This window comes from Dermochelys coriacea, chromosome 17 (assembly GCF_009764565.3).
Source record: "Dermochelys coriacea isolate rDerCor1 chromosome 17, rDerCor1.pri.v4, whole genome shotgun sequence".
Lineage (NCBI taxonomy): Eukaryota > Metazoa > Chordata > Testudines > Dermochelyidae > Dermochelys > Dermochelys coriacea.
The window spans coordinates 4482305-4503051 of record NC_050084.1 but is presented as its reverse complement, the minus strand read 5'-3'; the positions used below and the strand labels follow the sequence as shown (position 1 = coordinate 4503051).

At 44.4% G+C, this 20747-nt stretch overlaps 2 protein-coding genes across 9 annotated transcripts in view; both read right to left on the bottom strand.

Moving 5' to 3' along the window:
• Window positions 1-63: 63 nt before the first annotated feature.
• RFLNB (refilin B) lies at window positions 64-16319 on the bottom strand. 5 transcript variants are annotated; one of them, XM_043499357.1, is made up of 6 exons: window positions 15721-16319; window positions 14231-14333; window positions 8949-9026; window positions 8006-8218; window positions 6421-6530; window positions 64-4825 (listed from the first exon to the last, which is right to left on the bottom strand). In XM_043499357.1, the coding sequence occupies exons 2-6, from the start codon at window positions 14261-14263 to the stop codon at window positions 4495-4497; spliced, it is 765 nt and encodes a 254-aa protein (XP_043355292.1). In that variant the 5' UTR covers window positions 14264-14333; window positions 15721-16319; the 3' UTR covers window positions 64-4494. The 5 variants fall into 5 exon arrangements, with proteins under 5 accessions (XP_043355292.1, XP_043355293.1, XP_038231468.1 ...); XM_043499358.1 differs by having other exon boundaries at window positions 8006-8155; XM_038375540.2 differs by having other exon boundaries at window positions 14231-16319.
• Window positions 16320-16462: 143 nt separating this feature from the next.
• The window catches only part of VPS53 (VPS53 subunit of GARP complex), a 90140-nt gene continuing 85855 nt past the window's right edge, over window positions 16463-20747 (bottom strand). For 2 of the 4 annotated variants that reach the window (XM_038375539.2, XM_043499350.1), the window contains one exon: window positions 16463-20690. In XM_038375539.2, the coding sequence (XP_038231467.1) occupies window positions 20520-20690 (171 nt within the window). In that variant the 3' untranslated portion in view covers window positions 16463-20519. The remainder of the gene's footprint in view (window positions 20691-20747) is intronic. The other 2 variants (XR_005289315.2, XM_043499349.1) reach the window with 2 other exon arrangements.

Sequence of the window (20747 nt, the reverse complement as noted above, 5' to 3'; positions counted from 1 at the left end):
TCTGCCCTCAAGTACCCTCTTACTGCTTATACGTTATTCATAAATAGTAGCATCCTACTGGATTATCTCAGTGCTTTTCAAACATGAATGCATTAAGCCTCACAGTACCTCAGTGAAGTGGGCAGGTGTTAGCCCATGTTGCAGATGGGGAAATTGAGGAAGTAAGTAGCTAAGTGATTTGATACTGTGCATAGAGACTAGTGTAAGCGACATGCAAATAAGCTTACCTAAGGTCACATACAGTGCAGAATCAGGATTAAAATCCAGGTCTCAGTGCCTGGTTTGCTCTCTAACTGCTAGACAATACTACTTTCTTCTGTTACAAAAACGTATTGTATTGTTCCGTGAACTTGGAGATTTAAATCAGAAACAAAGTGTACTAAATAGAAAAGTGCCCTTTTCTCAAGTGACAGGATTGTCCTTGTCAGTATCATGATTGCTGCAGCAACGTGGCTCTGGATGTCTTCTGCATCGATGACAAAAATGAACTAAAAAAAGAGATATAGTCTTTCACTTAATAGGCTTCCTCGACCAATCCATCAGCCTCTCAGATGCCCTTGCTTTTCATCACACACAGTAATGTCTTTCATACAAACTCCCTCAGAATACTTTTACAATATTAGAATATTTTAAAATAGCCAAGGGCAGACAAAAGGAGATGTTCTGGGGAAAAAAAGACCAAGCATCTGAAAGGAGAGAGACAAGAAGTTCTCGTAACTTCCCTCCACCTGCTCAGAAATATGTTCCTTTGATTTTAAAATACTTCTTAAACCCTGTTTGAATGCATTGGTCTTTTCTAACAACTATTGTCTTATATGCATAGGACTCCTCTGTTTTCTTTAATATTTTATCACTGAATGATCTTCTAATCCTATTGCCTTTAATTGGCTGCATGCCACTGGCACTTTTGCAATGGCAGGTTGGTTCATTATAAATATAAGACGACTAGACTAGTCTTCAAGACTAGATTCCAACATCATTATTTGACAACCAAGCGCTTTTGCAAAAGGGTGGGCAAATGAGCAGCAAAAAAAGTAAACAAAAACTCTATTAGGAATTAAAGAATTGGTATTTTTTTGCATCAATTCCTACTCTTCTATTGATATTAAAAATAAAATCCATAAGCCTGGAAATTCAGAAGCATTTAACAAGACAGCAGGCATCCAAACTCACAAGTTCTCTGATAAGAACAGCTTGTCACAAATCACATTTTTTTTTAATATATAATAAATTCTAGTAACTTTTTATATACCGTGCCCATCACTGTGGCATCTGAGCACCTGAACTTCCCCCCACCCCACTTTTAAATCCACAATCAAAAGAGAGTTTTGTCTGTTTAAATACTCAGTTCATTTGAAAACAACAACTGCTTTGTTTGCAGTATGTACCAAAATACATATCAGAAACCAGAACTAGCTCTTTAGGAATAAAATGGTACCAGATGTGAAATACATGCCATGGAGAGGATTTCCAATTGTCTTAAAAGCACATCTTCAAGTGTCTTACTGAACTCATGAAGCCATAGCATTTGTATTATATTTTTATAGGGAATTTTATACTTGATATGGCTTATTAGAGAATTTAGCAACAATCAAGTCTGATAAAGAAACAGAGGATCTAAGATCAGTTGAATATATTAAGTCTTTAGTTCTAAATAAATCATGTAATAAATGATATCTAACTCTTCCACATAGTACTTACCCACTAATTTCAGTAATAACTCCCAGCCAGCCAGAGTTAACGCAGTAGAGATGAACCAGCCATTTGTGACTCTAGTTTGCATTCAAGACCAAACCACCACCAATAAGGCTTGAATTAAAGAGACTTCCCTACAATTATGGTTTTCATATAATTTATTACTAGTTAAATGAGAAAAAGCAAATTGAAACTTTTTTGGGGGGAGGAATCATGTCACAGACAGCAGAACATATTGGATCTTGCACAGTGAGAACCAAGGTGTTGCAATATAGTAACCTGAATTTTTTAAAAAGCATCTTCTATCAGTTACCATCTTTTTAAAGAGGAACATCAATAAATCTGTGTTTTTAAAGCACATGTTGTGTCCTAAACCATAGTGTAAAAGTTATTTCTAATTTAACTCGGAACAGGTCACGGTTACAATTTTAAAATAAAACTTCTCTCCAAAATCTTGTAATGAACTCAGGGGAAAAGTGATAATGGAGTAAACCACGCATCCATTCTAGTCCAGTATCCTGTCTCCTACAGTGGCAGGAGGAAAGTACAAGCTAGCAATAATGGAATAACCTGTCCAACAGAGAAGTTATGTTTGAAACCCCTACACACAGGGGGTGGCTTATGCCCTGTCATAAGTTCACTTTTGGCAAACATTAAGGAATGGTCTTAGTGGGAATGTAATGAGCATTTCTTAAATAGTACAGACTAGATTCAATGCATTGGTACTAGGCTATGCTACTCATGTTGGTAGTTCTGGCCCTGATTCACATCCCATGCAGTTCCAATAGCTTCAGTGGGGTCAAAGGTCTTGTCAGAATTCCAGGACCCATAGTCTCTTACGGGGATGGCTATTTAAACTCAGCATTCCAAGGCTCCCTTGGAAATGTTTTAGCTGGGTTTGTGGGCAGGAAACAAAAACTACTGATTCAAGGGAATAAATAGGTAAAAAACCCCCAACAAATCCCCTCTTCCATTACACTTTCAATATCTTGAATCATTTCAGCTCACACTAGTACCACACTGCAGAATATACCTCTACACAGGCCATTTGTAACACCCGCAGGATCTATTTTACTGCAGCCCCAATAATAATCTCCAGCTAGAACACATTCTACATTCCTTGCTCTCCACTGATGACATTTTCCCTTGTCCCTATGCCCTGCATAACTCCCCTTTTGAGAGGTGGTCTTGGGCTGCTGCTCTACAGAGGGATGAATTTTGTCCAATGTGAGTTTGGGGAGATGTATATAAAAAAAAGACAAGAGCCAGCTTCTATGGAACATCCACAATACCAGTACTACACCAACAAAGAGTATAAGCCACATCTTCAAAAGCACCCACTTTCCATGCTGCTCTCCTCTCTTTCAACAAAGAAACAACAATTTTGGAGATTTAGAAAGCCACATGTTCTGTTTGGTCAAAGTGTATGACAGTGTGACAAAGAAAATGTTAAGATGCAGGTTATTCTGAAGTGATTATTCTCGCCACCTCTCTCCTGCCCACTCCCCAACCCCCAGTGATCTCCAATTGAAATGCACTCTGATTTGTTACTGCAGGGCTGCTCAGGAAGCTCTGGGTATGGAAGACCTTCCTTGCCCCAGTGGAATCATCAACACCATCAGATCGAAAACTTAGACAGAATAATGATCTTTGTGAAGTCCAACAGGAAAAGCACAGGCATAGCTGTGCTGGATCTAGCCAGTTGAAAGTTTTGCATTCCCTTTGTCGCAATGCCTTCCTTGGCAAGTCACTCCCACATACCCCGAGGTGATGCTGCTGGATTCCCAGGTTTCTGCTTCCACCTTATGACCTCCACCCTGTGGATTTCCTAACATTTTCCCACTGCTGCAGCTCCCCTTGAGTGAGGAACAGTGCCAGCATTAGCACATACCAGATACTAGTGGTTTGAAACTAGCAGATGTCTACCCTTGGATTTCCAAAATTAATTACCCCTCAGAGACAATTTTCTGCATAATATTCTTCATAAGTTATAGTACAGTGCCTGCAAATTCTAGTATCTGCTCTACTGACAAATAGTTGCACAAGTTTGAGGCTGGGTTAACTAACTGAAAAGTACACAAGATCTTCTGTAAGATTAGCGGAGCCTGAGGAAAGATAACCCTGTTCCTTCTATGCCTACCCAAATGCAATTTAACTCTTGCTCTAATCAAAACTTCTCTCCCCCCCCCACCTTAAAGGAACATCTTTAAAAACAGGCATGTATGTGATTAAAAAACAACATCTGTTTAAATATAAAATTCTGGATTTCCCATCAGCTAGCCTATGCCAAAGATGTCAGCACTTTCTGCTTTACCAAGGTCCTGTGACCAAAGCTGACATTAATTATTGCTCTCTGTTTACAAGTGGCTGAATTATCTACTAAATTTTCTGCAGCAAGAGAATTGTCATTGGTTTTACACATCAGCATGAAAAATTTTACATTTTTCCACTGTCCCAGACTCTCCCTTATCTGTGAAAGAGCCATTAACTTTTCCTCTTTGGAAAGATTTCCCTTATTTTCACCTGAATACTGCAATGTGGGAGCAGGGAAGGAAATCAGCAGCTCTAAAGGAGGATAAACTGATATCTTGAAAAGCTAAATTCCCATAGAAAATTAAATGCAGGCCATTTTGACGCTTAAAGCTGAATTTATGAGCTAGGACAGAGGTAGCGACAGGTAAGGTCCCCTTAGAGTGATTGGGCCATTAGGGTTTTTTTACCCACTTTAGCTAGTGGAGAGTTAGTACAGTACAGTAGAAAGGGACTAGGATGGATCATAGCAAGAGAGACAGATGTCAGTCAGCAGCCATCCAGGAGGTAATCATTCCCAGGGTATTCTGCAGACTCCAGCTCTATGCTGGACAGGAACCGCCGCATTGACTTCCTGCAGTTGTAATCCAGAGTGGTGGTGTACACAGTTTTGGTGTGCTTTGGGTAGACAATGGTGGTGCTGGTGAAACGCAGGGGCTTGTTCCGAGGCTCAAAGTGGACCTCGACTTTGTAACTGCGCCATGTGCAATCAGGGATGCAGACGACCGTTTGGCTGCACGAGGAAACGCCTAACCCCACCGGCATATAGACATCATCGATGAAGTGCTTGTCCGAGTCATACTTCACTGAGGAGGTGTACCTGAAACACACAAGAGAGACCCTAGTGTGAATCTCACTTTGCTCCAGCAGCCACTGCTCACTGGGAGATGTAGCTAGCCAAAGACAATACGGGAGGCAGGGTGATCTCCTAGCTAGGGCACTGGACTAGAACTCAATGGGTTCCATTCCCAGCTCTGCAGTATGACCTCAGGCTAGCCACTTCATCTCTCCGGGCCTCAGTTTCCTCATCTGTAAAATGGGGCTGACAATCCTGATCTCCTTTGTCAAGTGCTTTGAGATCCATGGATGAAAAGTGCTGGATAAACACTAGGATTCCTAGTCCAAAGGCTTTTTTATTTAAAATATACACATCTTCCCACTGATCTCTCTCTTTCCATTTAGGGGAAGAGGAAAACCACCTTCTGCTTGTAGCACACCTGGCATTTTCATTGTTTGTCCAAGCACAATCTCTAGGCAGGAGCTCTTTTTCTATTGGAATTTCCAGAAATGCCATCAGTTTAACCATCTTCTTAGCCTGGTGGGGCCTAGACAACCATTGTCAGACTCTGGCAGCACAGCCAGGCACCTAGATCCATATTTAGACTCTCTGTGGCCTGATTTTCATAATTGTCAACTCCTTGGAGCTTCCATGGAAGCAGATGCTGTTTTCTGTATTCTTATCTATCACGGGTCTTGTGGGAGTTCTTTATCCTTCCCCATCCTTGGGGTCATCAGCCAAGGCAAATGCAATTATACCCACTTGTTTCCATGAGAAAACCTACTATGGACTTGACTGGCAGAAAATAATACAATTAGTGTATTGAGCATTTCTGATATGAAAAGAATATCTGGATTTGTCATATAAGATGGGACTTGAAGCCTGTGAGTACCGAAAAAGATTTTCCCTCTCTGCTTCACACCAGGCCTGATCCTGCATGGTACCAAGCGTCAATTCCAACCTCAGGATTGGGTCCTTTGTTAACACTAGTGAAAATTTTTTAAATCCTCTCTCAGCATGCTGTTTGATTGATACGATTGTTCTACTTATGCCTATAGAAAGGAAAACTTTGTTCCTTTTTACTGCAAAATTATGTCCAAAGGAACAATTCACATGCTATGAACTAAGGCAGTGTATTAAAAATTCCACATCTCAAAATATTAGCTTTTCCCTCCAGTTCACAGGATTACCTCTTGCTGATAAGATAGATAGAACCTTCTGCTATAAAACCATCAGTTTAAGAAAGTGGAATTCCTTTCTGCTAATAAAACAACCCTTTAGAAAGCTACTCCCTTTGAAGATCTTTGCTTCTGATTACCTTTCAAGTGATTAAACAGAACCCAAGATTTAGCAGCTGTACAATGAACTAAGAAGCATAATAAAGAGACACGGGGAAGCCTTCCCTTGAAAATTCTTCTATGAAATGGTTAAAGGAGACGGAACATTCCTTTGCAAAGGGCTGGTTGAAGGCATAAGTGGAGGAACGTACTGGCTGGGTGGAACTGAGCTTGAATCTCAGGCACAAATTGATAAATCCTGTTGCTCCTTTGCACAGTACCTCTGTTAAACCTTTACTGCTTCCTATGCCCCTGGGAAGGGGAAGTTTAAACACTAACTGATTGTAACACTGTATTTACCTTATTTCCTTTGGTGGCAGAGGGTCAAACTCAACTCCTTCGCCAAAGGATAAAGGGCATAACCTCGCAGGGCAGCTGGAGAGCAGAGGGTTGGGGGAGAACACAGCATTCTGCAAAAGGGCAAAGAGAGCGCCTTTAATATAGCAATTCGGTACAATCCCAAGAGGGGATGTTTATTTAGTCACCCCCTAAGTCAAGGACAAGGTAAACATTACCCAAAACAGACATATCTGTAAATGACTGACAATTCCATGGACTTCCATGGAGACCCACGGATTTACACAATAGGTGTGCCTGGTACTTCTGGGGCATTCATACAGAGAAGATCCTTCCCCACCATGAGGGGCTGGAGTCAGTACATCCTCCATGGATAGTACGGTGTCACTGCTTCGGGGATTTATGTTTGAGTTTTTTATCATTAATATTTTGAAAAGTGTGTATGAAACCTCTCAGCACTGGATTCATCCATCAGTTCTGTACATAAATTGCAACAGAAACCTTCATGGGTTATTAAATTGCATGAACTTCCGAACAGCCTTCCCAGCTTCCTATTTCCCAAGCTCAACTGCATCCAGTATGTACCTGCGCTGTAGGAAAGGGGGAATTCTTTCTAGCTTGGGGTTTCTAAGGAATGAAGAAGTCCCCCGTCTGGTCCCTTACGGGACCATATGAACTGTGAGACGCTTTCCCTTCTGCCAAGGCCCCCCAGCAGGGAAGGAGAAGAACGGTCACATAAGCTCCAAGCAGGCGAATTCTGCTTCTCTTTAATATAGATTTGAAAATGCTCCTTTAAGACCTCTGGACGTTACGAGAATCTTATTGTTCGATCTTTGGCATATCTAAGCTGTTCTCCCTTTTCCCTGCATTACCTTAACAAACACATCTTTGATCTAGGTAAGCCAGTGAGGTGTCCATTATCTACAATAAAAGGCCTGATTTTCAGAGGTACTGAGCACCCCAAACTCCAAGTGAAATTAGTGAGATGCGAATACTCTCAGCACCTTTGAAAAAAAAAAATCAGCCCCCAGAGCCCAGGCTGGTATTCTAAGGGCACTATCCTGCTGATGCCAGTTTGCGGCTTTCACTCCGGCAAGACCCGAGCGTGCGACAGACCTTTAAAAAGGCCTGGTGGAAAACAACTCCAGACAGTCTGAGTGCAAGAGTGACAGGCAGAAAGCTGGGAAGCGCTGTAAATGAATAACTCAGTTTCATGATTCTACAGTTCCACCACCAGCCATTGTTATTGATGTCTGTACTTCCATCATGCCAAGAGTGTGCTGGGCACTTTGTGGGTACAGCCCCTGCACAGATAAATTAAACAGTAAAGCAGCAGCAGTTCTGGGTGAAGGGGAGGGGAAGTCAGGTCCGTTGTTTTTAACCTCTCTCTTGTCTAGGTGCATTCTTCCAGGTGAAAATCTGTACCAGTTCTAACTGCAAGGCTGATGCGACTGGGTTTTTAAATGTATGCTCAGGGCTTGCATGGGTGCCCTCTTGTGTGATTTGAGGCCAAAATCTAAATAAAAACAATCTACATCCAGCTAAACCACCCAGCCTTTCCTTTACAATTTATTCATGGCAGACACACCTTAACCCCCTGCCCTCTGGCTTCGGGAGACGTTACCAAAAGATGCGCAAACCGTTCTGCGGAGAGGCGCGGACTGTCAGCAAAGGGATCACGCTTTCCAGCAGCTGCTGCGCCGCCAGCCAGAGGGGGGAGAGCCGGCCGAGGGCATCTCTGCACGCCACAAGCAGACGAGACACGAGAGGATTTGTGAGCTCGCCTGGGCTTCTGTCTACTCTGCCGAGCAGGAGAGGCAAAGAATTGCATCACTCTGCAGGCAGGACCCGCATCGCTGCGCGGAGGGGCAGGCGGGTGCACAGGGATCCCCAGAGCCAGCCACTTTTTGTGCTGCCCTCACCCACATTCGGTCACACCGGGAGGTGCAGCCACTGCTACGGGTGAACCAGGGACGAGCCCTGCTGGGGATGGAAACTTTCGCAGCCCGAACCTAGCACAACCCCGGGCACGCACCGCTACGCCCCTGCGAAGATGCCTGCCCGGGCACCCCCGAGCCATGCGCCCCCAGCGCCCCTGCCCCGGCCCGTGCAAGACTCACCGGCGGCGCCCGGCCCGCGGCGTCCGGCTCGGGCAGCCCGGGGGGCGCAGCGCGCTCGGGGCCGGCGGCCAGCAGCCAGTGGCTGGGGCTGGGCGGCAGGCCGGAGTCGGGGCTGTCCAGCACCCGCTCGCCGCGCCGCTTCCTGTCCGGCGGCTCGGGCCCCTCGGGCAGCGCCAGCGTCCCCACCATGGCCCGGCCTGGCAGCACTGGCCGCGCTCCCCGCCCGCCGGCCCCCGGGCGCGGGGATTGGAGCGGGCGGAGCCCGGACTCCCGCCGCGCCCCGCCCCGCTGGAAGGAGAGGGCTGGGGCCCCCTCCCCTCCCCGCCCCGCCCCGCCCCGGCCGGGGGACCCTGCCCCTCCGAAATCCCCAGACACTGGGACACGCCAGCACTGGGGCGGGGAGCTTCTCACCCGGCCCTGAGGTTCTGGTTGTTTCGGTCCTACAGCGAGCCTGCTTCGCTTCTGCTTTACAGGTCTCGGGTGCAGCACCTGGAGACAAAAATGCCATTGTTGATTGGGCCGATTATGGGCTAACCAGCGCTCTCCCTTCTCTAGCGCCTTGCAGGTGAGGTGCTCAGAGCAGGTCACAAACCTGCTTTAAGCCTCACACCAGCAGGGAAGTAGCATTACCACCCTTTCACAGGTAGGGAAACAGAGGCACGGACAGGCAGAGTCACTTGCCCTAGGTTACCCAGCGGACCAGTGGTCGAGACTCATGCGTACTACTCTAGCACCCAGATCTCCTCCGTCCCACTCCAGCTGAGCTAAGACACCACACTGCTCTGCGACTCTCAGATTGTTATATGTTATTAAAGTTGCAGGGAAGTCTGCTTGACTGGACTTTAGGAATAAGGGGTGAAACCCTGGCCCCACTGAAGTCAATGGCAAAGCTCCCAGTGACTTCAACGGAGCCAGAATTTCACCCAGAGCATCTCCACCCACCAGGCACTGGGTCAGTACTTCTAGAGAGCTGAGCTGAGAGAGACAGCAAATCTGCACAATAGTGGAAGTGGGGATCCAGGCAGCTGCCTGTCAGTACCACTCCGTGAGTCCGTCCTGGCTTTTGTTATGAAGAGGAGTAAGATCTAGTTCTGTTCCTGTCTACACAAGCCAGGCAGCCATCAGAGTCACAGCCCTGCCCATCCTTCCAGAGCTTGACACAAATGCATCCGATGAAGTGAGCTGTAGCTCACGAAAGCTTATGCTCTAATAAATTTGTTAGTCTCTAAGGTGCCACAAGTACTCCTTTTCTTTTTACTAACCCTTCTGCCTGCCTGAACGAAGGTACTGTTAATCCAGGAGGTTATTTATCTGCCTGTGATCTTCCTCAGAGGAGGAAACAAATGGATTTTCCTACACTTGCCTACTGGGGACCCAAAGGGCTAGTGGCCCCTACTTCACTGTAGTCACATTCCAGCAGCCAGCATTCCCTGCCCCAACGGTTTCAAATTGGGCCAAATGCAACCTGCATATTTATGGTGTAAACATCTTCACATCCCCTCATTTAACAGCCAAATTCACTCCTGTCCAGTCCCATTGTGCATGACTGTACATCCTGCACACCCCAAGAGAGGGCTGAATCACAGATTTGAACCCGGGAGTGACACCCTTCCGTGTTGTACCTGTTCAAAGTCACTCCCCTGATTTTATCAGCTTGGAAGTAGGTTTAGTTAATAATGCAAACAGCTGAGCACTCATTTGGCCATATATTTCAGATCTTGTGACTCCAGGGGAGCAGCCTATTTACTGAGACCATGTGCAAGTGTGAAATATAACTGCCGAGGGATTATTTATCTTTGGTGTCATTGCATTTTTTAAGCTCATAAAGGTAGATCATAAAACAGAGGCCTGGTCCCTAGCTAGGGCATGTGTGTACAGTACTCCAGAGGTGGTCTGAAGACAGGGCTGCTACCCTAGACCCTCCTTCCAGCTTTAAACAGTTTATATTCACCCTGGAGAAAAATCTCAACCACCACAGTGGAAACATGAAAAACGCAGCCACATGGAACATGAAACTGCCCAGCCAAGGTAGTTCAGAGCAGCAAACCCTGAGCTAGATTTACATTTCCCCTGCCCTAGCACACACGGGAGGAGTTCTAAGAAGCCACTCTTCAAACTGACTGCAGCATAATGGTCGAAGTCAGAGCTTTCTAAGCACCTGATTGTCACTGCTTGGGAAGGACGGGGGAAAAATATCCCTGTGCTGTTACTCCATCTAGAACTGCCGGGGAAAAGATCTGGCTACATAATTCAATCAGAGCCTGGGGGTGGGTGGGTGTTTATAAGGAGTCAAGTGGATATGATTTCCTTTAATTTCAGCAACCTCCGAGAGCCTCTGGCAATGTCCCTGTGTTTATTCAGAGCAGCCAGCAGTGTGCATTCCCAGAGCCTAAAACCTGAGCTCCTTATTCAGGCTGCTGTCCTGCAAACTCTTCTGAAGGTGCTTAACTTTACTCCTGGGAGTAGTCCCACTGGAGTCACACACATGATGTTAGGCACATGTGTTAAGGGTTTGTGGGACCAAGGCCCAGTAAGGCTTTGCCTGCACACAGAAGTTGCACCAGCGCAATTGTGTAGACACTTCCTACACTGACAGAAGGTTTTTTCTCTCAGTGTAGTTAATTTACCTCTCTGGGAGAAGGTAGCTAGCTCAATGGAATCCTTCCATGTACAGCAGGGCGATAGGGTGACCTAACTATGGAGCTCAGGGTGTGAAAATTTCACAAGCCCTGAGTGACGCAACTAGGTCAACCTAAAGTTTTAAGTGTAGGCCAGGCCTTAAAGATGCTATTTAAAAATGATTTAGTTAATCGGGTGCAAACCCCTTTGTGGGAACACTTATACTGTCTTAAATACATTTTGTCTAGCAGCTTAGCCTGCCCTTGTAAATTTACAAGTGCAGGCTACACCAATATAAAAACAGGTTTAAACTGATATGAGCGAGTCCAAAGTTGCACTAATGCAGTTTAAAGGCACACTTTTTATTAAAGCAATGCAACTTTGTGTATAGGCCACAGTCCTTTCCAAGGCAAACTTCCACTTATGATTTTGCCCCATATAAATAGCACTTGTTTGGTTAATTGAATTTCTGAATGGCAAATGCTACTGAGGCAGAGTTGATGGGGGTGCAGGAGGCAGAGGATCAGAGGGAAAGGTCTCCAGATTCCTGTAGTACTAGGAAGGCTAATGGAATGGCTTTTGGAAAATCCTAATTAAATAATCATGCAGCAGCATCAGATTTGATGGGGAAGACTCCTCTAGGGGAAAGAAAAGCTTTGCTGGCAGCCAAAGCAAACACATTGCTGTACAGTAACACACAATCTAGCCTGATGGGCCCAGCACAAGTGAACCCAAACCCTTCAAAAGAATTCCTCTGCTACCCCCAAATTAAAACCAGAACAGAGCCTTCAGCCAGAGGCGTCTGTGGTTTGCAGCTATGTACTGCTGGGAACTCCGGATACTTTAAGGAATTCACATTCCTTTGAAGAAATGCTATTAGGTTGTTTGTCTTCACTGAAAAATGTCGATTTAAAAAAAGTACATTAAAAACCTGAATCAAATCAGTGGAGTCAGAGCAAAAGTGCTGGACAGGTGGTTTGTTGCTTTTGTTTTAAATACACCCAAGGCCGGACATTTTGGTCTCTCTAACAATGGGAAAGCAGATCACCTTTTACTTCCAAATCTCCCATCAAAAACTCTTTTTGAAATGAGAGGCCCCAAAAGGTTCAAGGAGCCATTTCCAAGCTAAAACGATTATTATTTCAGAATTTCCACCAAGCTCCTCAGATCAGAGGCCACTCAGCCGATAATGTAGTTAGAGAAATGTAATGGGGGAGGAGTGGAGGGAAGCTAGATTTCCACTATCAAGAAGTCTGAATTTACAATATACTAAAACTGCCGAGAGATGATGGATTTATTTCATTTAGAACTTTGGTCCATTCAGTAGAGGCCAACACTTCCATAAAGAGCTAAACTGGAGATGAGGCAGGAACACACCAGATTGCTCCTTTCTGTACAGCTGTAGTAAAAGCACCAGTGTCATGGTCCCAAGATCCTTCACTCCTTGCAGAAAGCCAAAAAGAGTTCAGTGTCCTGTGTTTATTGCCTTCTCTTTACTAAAGTCCACTAAATCAAATGCTAAACCTGATCTGACAGCCTGGAGCAAGAGTGTCTCATGTTCATATTGCACCTTTTACCCTGAAGAATTCCAAAGCACTTCTACAAGCTGCATTCGGGAACCATTCACCTACCACTGCAATGTGGCAACTGTTAGATAGTGCACAGCAATGTTACGCACTAACTTAGAACAGAAGGTAAAGAACATCAAACCCAACTGATAAGGCAAGTTAAAGAACCCTCTCTTATAAAAAGTGTCATGGGAACTTTAATAACTACAAGTCACCAAGTTCTAGGTTTTACCCCTCATCTGAAAGACACCAAAGTGCTATATGGGGGTCTGGCTTCAGGACTGACTCAGAGCACATCTCCTGAATCACTATCCCCTCCTTCATCAAGTGCCTTGGTGGTCTTTGAAAGTTTCCCATCCAAGTGCTGATCCAGCCCAGCACTGACAGCTGATGGGACACAGCACCAAGTTACTGCTCATCTTCAGCCAAAGAGGAAGAGGTTTGTGAGACCGTGGGTGCAGTGTGCAATTCCAGTGTGTGTCAAAATGCTCCTGTCGCTCCATGTAAGATGGGAGGGAAATTATTTTCAAAAGTGACTAGTGATTTTAGATGCCCATTGTGAGATCCCTTAAAGGAGCCCACACTCTCAGCCCCTCCTGAAAGCCTGGTCCCTTACAGGCATCTTAAGGTGGACACCCAAAATCACTAGTCTCTTGAAAATCTTTGCCAGTATGTGTAAGTAACAGTTTGTTTGCCCATCTCATTTGCCTCCACTGATGCCCGCATGCATCCAGGATACAAGTAATTTATCAGGACCCTTGTTCCACAGAGGACTTTCCACACAGGCCCAGCTTTCTGAGCTTAATCAGTCATCAAACAATAGCTACACTGATGTTGGTCCAGAGGAGAAATCAATGAGAGAGAAAACACAACAGGAGCAATCTGAGTTATTTGATAATGATGGAAAAATCATTTCCAAACAATGGGAAATTCCAGGCTTCTCACCCCAGCATGGTCTGTGAAAACATAAGGTGCTTGAATCACACTCAGTTAAACTTCAAGGCAGGTGATTTAACATGTGCTCTATAAATGTTTGTTTCACTGGGATGCAGTCTAAATTCATGAACATCAACTGCATGCAACTCTGGTTATTAGAAGTCCTGATCAGTTTCCAGCAGTTCCCTCTGCTGCACAGCACAGAATCCCTGTGTCATTGTTGGGGTGGAGCACCTTTCCAAACACGTTAAACCCAGTGTTGGAGGATGCACTCCTCTTCCACTCTCAGTTGCTGATAGCAGCTGGGATTTTGGCAGGTGGCTCACTCTTCCCCTTAGCAATTGGATCTAGTTCCTCACAGCACCCAACAGGTTCACTTCTGTTTGCTGCCTAATATAGTCCCCTTTTAACCAACATGAAGAAAGCACTGTGGTCTAGTGACATCTCAGCACAGAGCCAGGAGCCACAACTCCTCTGTCTTATACTGACTCACTGGGTGGCCTTGAACAGGTCACAAGATTTTTGTACCTCTCCTTCCCCATCTGTAAAATTGACATAACATTCACCTACCTCAAACAGGTGCTTGGAAAGCTCAGTTAACATTTGTAAAGCGCTCTGTACGTCCTAAGCGTTACCAGCAGGCAGGAAACTGTGAGCTCTGTTGGCAATAAAGCTGAAAATAAGCAAAGGGTTTGGTGAGATTAACAGAAATGTTTGCTATATTTTCCATTTCACTATTTCCTGCCCTGAATGATAATAACTGCTCCTTTTATTAACTGTATCCTCCTGGGCACTCCAGAAGAAAAGATCCCCAAGAAAGTGGCCCTTTTAACAAGGTCACGAGATTCACAACCTGCCGAGAGCCTACGAGGTGACCCAGTACAAAAGCATCTCAACACGAGACAAGACAGAGTCAGAACATCGAACCAGTCCACGTCCTCTCTTGCTGTAACTGAACTCAGTGACATATTAATCAGTTTCAGCGTAGATCACTTTGCAGCGTTAGAAAATGGGTTTCATGGCGGTTTGGACAGAACAAAATCAACACAAACAGGAAGGGAATTTTTTATTTGCAGCCTGATGAGCTAACAAATCAACCAACAGAACACTAAAACATGTTCATCTTGTACTACCTGAATTCGGGTGGGCCTGTCTTGAAAAATATATAATATCCATATCGGGAGGATTGCGGCCGACGTTCCGCAGTGCATGCTTTCATTAATAAAAGCCAATGGCTACCACAACATTGCACATACAACTACATATAAAGAACATTATTAAGGTTGCGAAGTCAAGAACTCAAAAGTTAGGAAACACCAGAATTAAGGTTGTCTCTGGAAAAAATAGTAAGGGATCATACAATTAAAGATTGTATCATATTGCACACGCACGAGAGTGTTGAATTAAGGTTGCACAGAAAAAGAATTAGTCCTGGCATTTCCTAACTTTTGAGTGCTTGAATTTGCAACCTTCATGTTATTTTAACATAGTTTTTTGGTGTGTAACTTCCTAGATTTTTAAAAAAGCAAACTGAAAATCCATTATGTAGCATTATATCAACACCACATGGGTCGTAAGTAAGGTTGGAACCTTTAGATCCACCTCACAGAGCTAATGGAGTAACTACTAGCAGTGGTAGGCTGTCATCCTGTATTGGGAACAGCTCTAGAGAGCTACAGGACACTTTGCTGGGTTTCACAGACATTTGCTTACAGCAGAGCGATGGTGAGACAGACACCTGGCATGGAAAATTTCAGCCCAAACAGTTAGGATTTGGCAAAGGTATAAGGAATAGAAAACAGGGTCTTATAATGGGAAGCATCAGGCAACCTTAATGATAGCCAATAGGTGGTGTCCCACCTAAACCAACCCCACCTATACCAACTCACACACAGAGGAATGTGTTTTGTTCAAATAACTTGTCATATAGCCGGAAATAAAACATTTCAGCTCATGTAAGTACAGCATGTTAAAGAGCCAACCTGACTTAAATTGCCTGTTGACGGGAACACCTGTTACCCCTCCCAACCTGCAGTCAGAAGAAACTCACTATAACTCACATGATATAACCCAGAGAGTCGCATTCATCACTGCAAATTTGGTGAAAGAGGAGCACATTTCTGGCTGATCACTTGATGGAGGAAGGGTAAGGGGAAACATACTGGAAAGAGAAATGAACAACTGACTCTCAGAGCAAAAGAAGTGGACTAAAATAAGATAATATTTATTGTATTCTAAAAGTCACCGACTTTTCATTATTAATAATGGAAACAGGAGGTTCCCCGAGAAGTCTTTCCTGGAAGGTAAACAGCAGAGACATTACAAATCATCATCCAAGTATTGACTAACACAAGATTAACTTTCCTGGACTGCCTCCCACCTGGGCTGGGCAGGAAAGAATCCCATTGGCTCTGCTGCTGCTAATACAAATACTGTCTGTGAAAGGTCACTTTGCTGAAGCCATAGAAATATGTGAGGTGGAAAGATGATAAGAGGGAGACTGTCTGCTAAGAGAGGGGAAGAAATGAGATACAGAAAGGTTTGTAAAAGTTTACAAGGCCAACATGTGCCATACTATACCATGAGCACCATGCAAGAGGATTTTAAAACACATCAGGTAACACTCGGTGGTGGATACAAAGATAGGAATATAATTCTTCATGCAAATGCCCTCAGGACAAAGGCTGCATTCTGTGCAGTGCAGGTGTGTGTATGGGTGCGTGTACACAACTTTCAAATTCCCTCCCCCCAAAGGCAAACCGGATCCAGTTTGTTCTGTATAAATTGCTACAAAACACAGGCTAGAAGAGGATCATTAGTAATGATTTAATTGGCTTTCGTGTCACACTCCAATATACATCAAGAAATTACTTCCTGCACAGAAAACTTTAAAAGGTATTTTATACAGAAACACAATTCTTTTATCCTCAGAAAATGTACAACTCAGCCAGCTGACACTTACACTTTCAGAAGCGCCCACTCTGATAAATACCAAAGAACAAGAGAAGAAAATTTCAAATCAAGGAACACAAATGCAAACATGTCCTTTACAGGGTACAATTCAATTTCTGGGTTTCTAACGTTCTTCTGATTTATTATTTTTGTTAACCTTTTCTTTTATCTCTAGAATTCTGAATGGCAGAGAATGACAATTTAGGAGTCTCCAGGGTAAAGAAATATGGAAATAGTTCAGATTTCATCCCTACACAGTATATTACAGCACTGACCACACTATTGCTAATTTTAATTGAGAGGAAAAAAAATCATTTAAAGTGAAGTTACTAGTCCAGCATGCAGATAATGAATCTATGCAAACAACCTGCATTCCCATAGGGCTTGTCACTGCATTTGGTAATAACTAATAATAACACACATTTAATTAATGAGTTTAATTATTTGTTCTGCATGAAAGGCAGACTACACACCCTCTTTTCTTAAGTTGTCTTTTGTAAACTGATCAGTATGAAGTGCAAACACCACTCCCTGAGAATGCAGGTTGTAAAACTAGCAGAAGGATCAGAAACAATAATCAGCACCTAGGGGAAGTGGTGTGATCCAACAAGAGGCTTTCTGATAAGGTTTCAGAAGTTCACATAATTGGAGCTTGTCGTCACCCCTTTTAGCCAAGGTTTACAAAAATTCCTACCACTGCTAACATTGTTTCAGGTGCATGCTTAGCGATACAGGACTCCCCAGTGTACATGTCCAGTTGCCTCCAACACCTGTCTACATTAGGACTCCCAGCATTTTAACACCAGCACACCATTCGAACCAGTTTCAATGATAGGAGGTTTTTGTAAAGGTTTCCTCGTGTAGACAAGGTTAATGTAGGTGTTACAATATCTCAACTCTCATTTAAGTGTCAGTTCTTATTTTAACAGTTTTGGTCAGATACAAATGATTTTATCTGCTGATTTACCAAGTCTACTGTAATCAGTCTCTCAGTTCATAAACTATTAGGACACAGGCTGATTCATCAGTCTTGGAAAAATCACTATTACCAGTCCAAGCACAGAATCTACTGTCCCACTCACACAGGGCTGATAAGGAAAAAACACTGGAGCCTATGTTTTCAAAAATGACTAGTGATTGCGTGCCCGACTCGAGTCGCCTTAAAGAGGCCTGATTTTCCAAAGGCACTAAACATCCAACTTCTGAAAATCAGGCCCACTGAAGGTGTCAAGCCAGAAATCCAAAAATCATCAATGACTTTGGAAAATGCAGACTTAATATATTTGCCAATACAAAAAATATAAAAATAATAGCAAAACTTCTTATTCCAACAGAACTGTTCGCAGCTGGCCTATAATCATATGAGAATGATACTTGGGGATGTTAAAGGGAAGTGAAGGAAAGTTATGGGACCTTCTCCAAAACATTAATATCTGATTCCACTTTTAAAAATGACAGAAACAGGGTTACCCCAACCACTGAATGCTGGGAATGAGCCAGATATAGAGAAGGTAGGAATTTCAGCAGCTTGCCTTAGCACATGCTGGAAATTAGCAAATTAAGGCAAAGGAAACAAGGCAAGGATGGAGCATGAATATTAGATTTATTCAAGACCTAGACATCAATAAAGGTTTTTTGAGGAGGGACAGGAGAGTATTAACATTCAGTAACATGAATAGTTACCTTCATTTAGGGCCCATCAAGTAAACTATCAGTAAAGGAAATGCAGTAATGCAGAATACTGCACATATTGCAGCCGTTATCAGTTATTTGACCAGAGTTTGGTTCAGGTTTTTGTTTTATTACATCCAGTTTTTAACAGATCTCTATCCTACTTGTAACAGGATCGAAACAAATCCCGCACCATTGCATGGGCTACCACCAGTCTCCTCAGCTATGAGCATGGAAGCCATAATCCAGGATAAATCTATATGTGTGTCTGTGTCTCCCTCCCTCTCTCTCTTCGCACACGGGAAGGAGCAGGTGGAGTGAGAGGGGACTGGACAGCACAAAAAGATGAACATGAAGCTAGTGTCAGGCCAGATTTTCAGTCTCAACAAGGACATTTCTAATTTGGTTCCCCCCACTCCTGAGTGTCACAAACTTTGCAGGGTTTTTAATTTTAGACACAGGTTTGTGCGTGTGGAGTTTGGTTAAAATAAATTTGTACTTGATCTGGAATGTTCTCTCCCTCTCCCGCAAGTGAATTACATATCCCCGAACAGTGGCTGCAAACACTAACCAACCTGCATCTACAGCAGCCCCCAAATCAATACTATAATGAGAAGCAAGCCGGAGGTGCCGTGGAGTGCGATTCTCCTGAGATGATTGCTAGTCAGCTGCAGTGACTCCTCACCTGACACAAATACCGCATGCATGTGCCTCCTGCAGAATGGGTAGGAAAGCATGGATTACAATACGGAAGCTGCATATGAACTCTCCTGCCACCAAAATCCCTATAGTCTTGTATCATCACCTGGTCTGAAACACACCTTTAGAACTGAAACGCACCTTTAGAACTACGTGGAGAGATTGCCAGGGGGTTTGGGAAGAAATCCAGTGGTGATAATGAGGTGATTATGTCACTCAGTTAAGGCTTCTCAGGCAAGCATGTGCCAAGATGAGCACTTTTCACACAAACACACACTTTACAATTTAGATCCATCAACCCAAATCCTGCTATTACTGAAATCAAGGAGCATTTTGCGGCTGACTCCAATGAGAACTGGATTGCAACTCCGGTTACTTTAAAACAAGCTGTGTTGTGAGATTTGGGGCCCAATTCTCCCCTCAGATATTCCAGTGCAAATCTGGAGCCACTCAATACAAGTTCCAGCAGCGTAAGCGAGAGGAGAACCAGGTCCTTTAAATTTAAAGCCAGTGAGAGAGTTCCATCCTATGAAGAAATCCTGGCAGCAGCAGGCCTATAATTAAAACTAACATTTCCAGTGGCTCTGCATTCAGGGCAACGATGGTGCCAAAGTAGCACACCCACATTCTGGGCTCCAGCTGGCATGAAACAGGAGGCCACAAGCATGGTGGGATAGTACCATTTGGTGCTTGACTTCCAAGGCCTTATTCCATGAACAGCCCTTTGTGGAGGAGGGAGAGAGGTGTAGTGTGGGTTAGAGAGGGCGGGGTAGCCCAGTGCACATGAGAAAATAACGAGAAGCTGAAAACAGCTTCAGCAGATGTAGAATTTGGCCTTAAAGCAGCAAAAACAACAGAGACTACTGGCTTGTTAGCAGTAAGGTGTGATTTGACCGGTGAATGCAGTGATTTTGCCCCCTCGTTGCTTCCCCCAGAGAGTTCTCCTTGCTGTTTTACTGATAGCTTGACCACCCGCTCCTGCCCTCGGAGCACAGGGGAGACATTGCAGTGTCCTGTCTGGGCATTAGCTCAGTAGAGTCCTGGGGGCCAGGAGCCAGCAATTTAAGGGGATCTTATTTTTAAAGAAACAAGCAGCTCTATGATGGGGAAGGAATGTCGTCTTGTCACTTTCAGGGCAGAGTCCAAAACTGGGAGACCCCAAATGGGAACTGCAGCTAGACGCTGAGCGAGTAGCATCATATGAGCCGCTGGCGAACCTTGGATGTAATTCAATCAAAGCATTTTCATAGCCTGCAGTCTCCAACTCACTGCATCTCCTCCAAGCTGTGGGCCCGGAGAAGCCCAGTGAGACAGGGTTTCCCTCGGCTAATCTATCCCTGGGGCACAGAGCCCTGGGAAGCATTCATCCCTTGCCAAAATCATGCTGCTTCTCCATTCAGAAGAATACGGTTAATGCCTCTCAGGGCGTGGCACTGACTCGGCAGCTATTTTTCCGTGATGAAGTGTAGGATAATGGGGAGCCTGCACAAGACCTGGCCAAAGTTGCTTCGGGGCAGCAGATGTTGCTTCTGCCCATCTACAGTCTCTTCTTGATGAGTTTCTCCAGTTTTCGTATTCGGGAGGACTCCTGCTCAGGTGTGGGAGCCGTCAGGGACATGGAGCTGGTGTTCTCTCCCCCAGAGGGAGGGGTGGGAAGCCTCTGGCGGAACAGTTCCAACATGCTGCTTTGCTCACTTCTCTTTAGGCCCTGTTAAGAAACAAAGGAAAGTGGAATTACAATACACAGTGAGAGCACTACTGAACC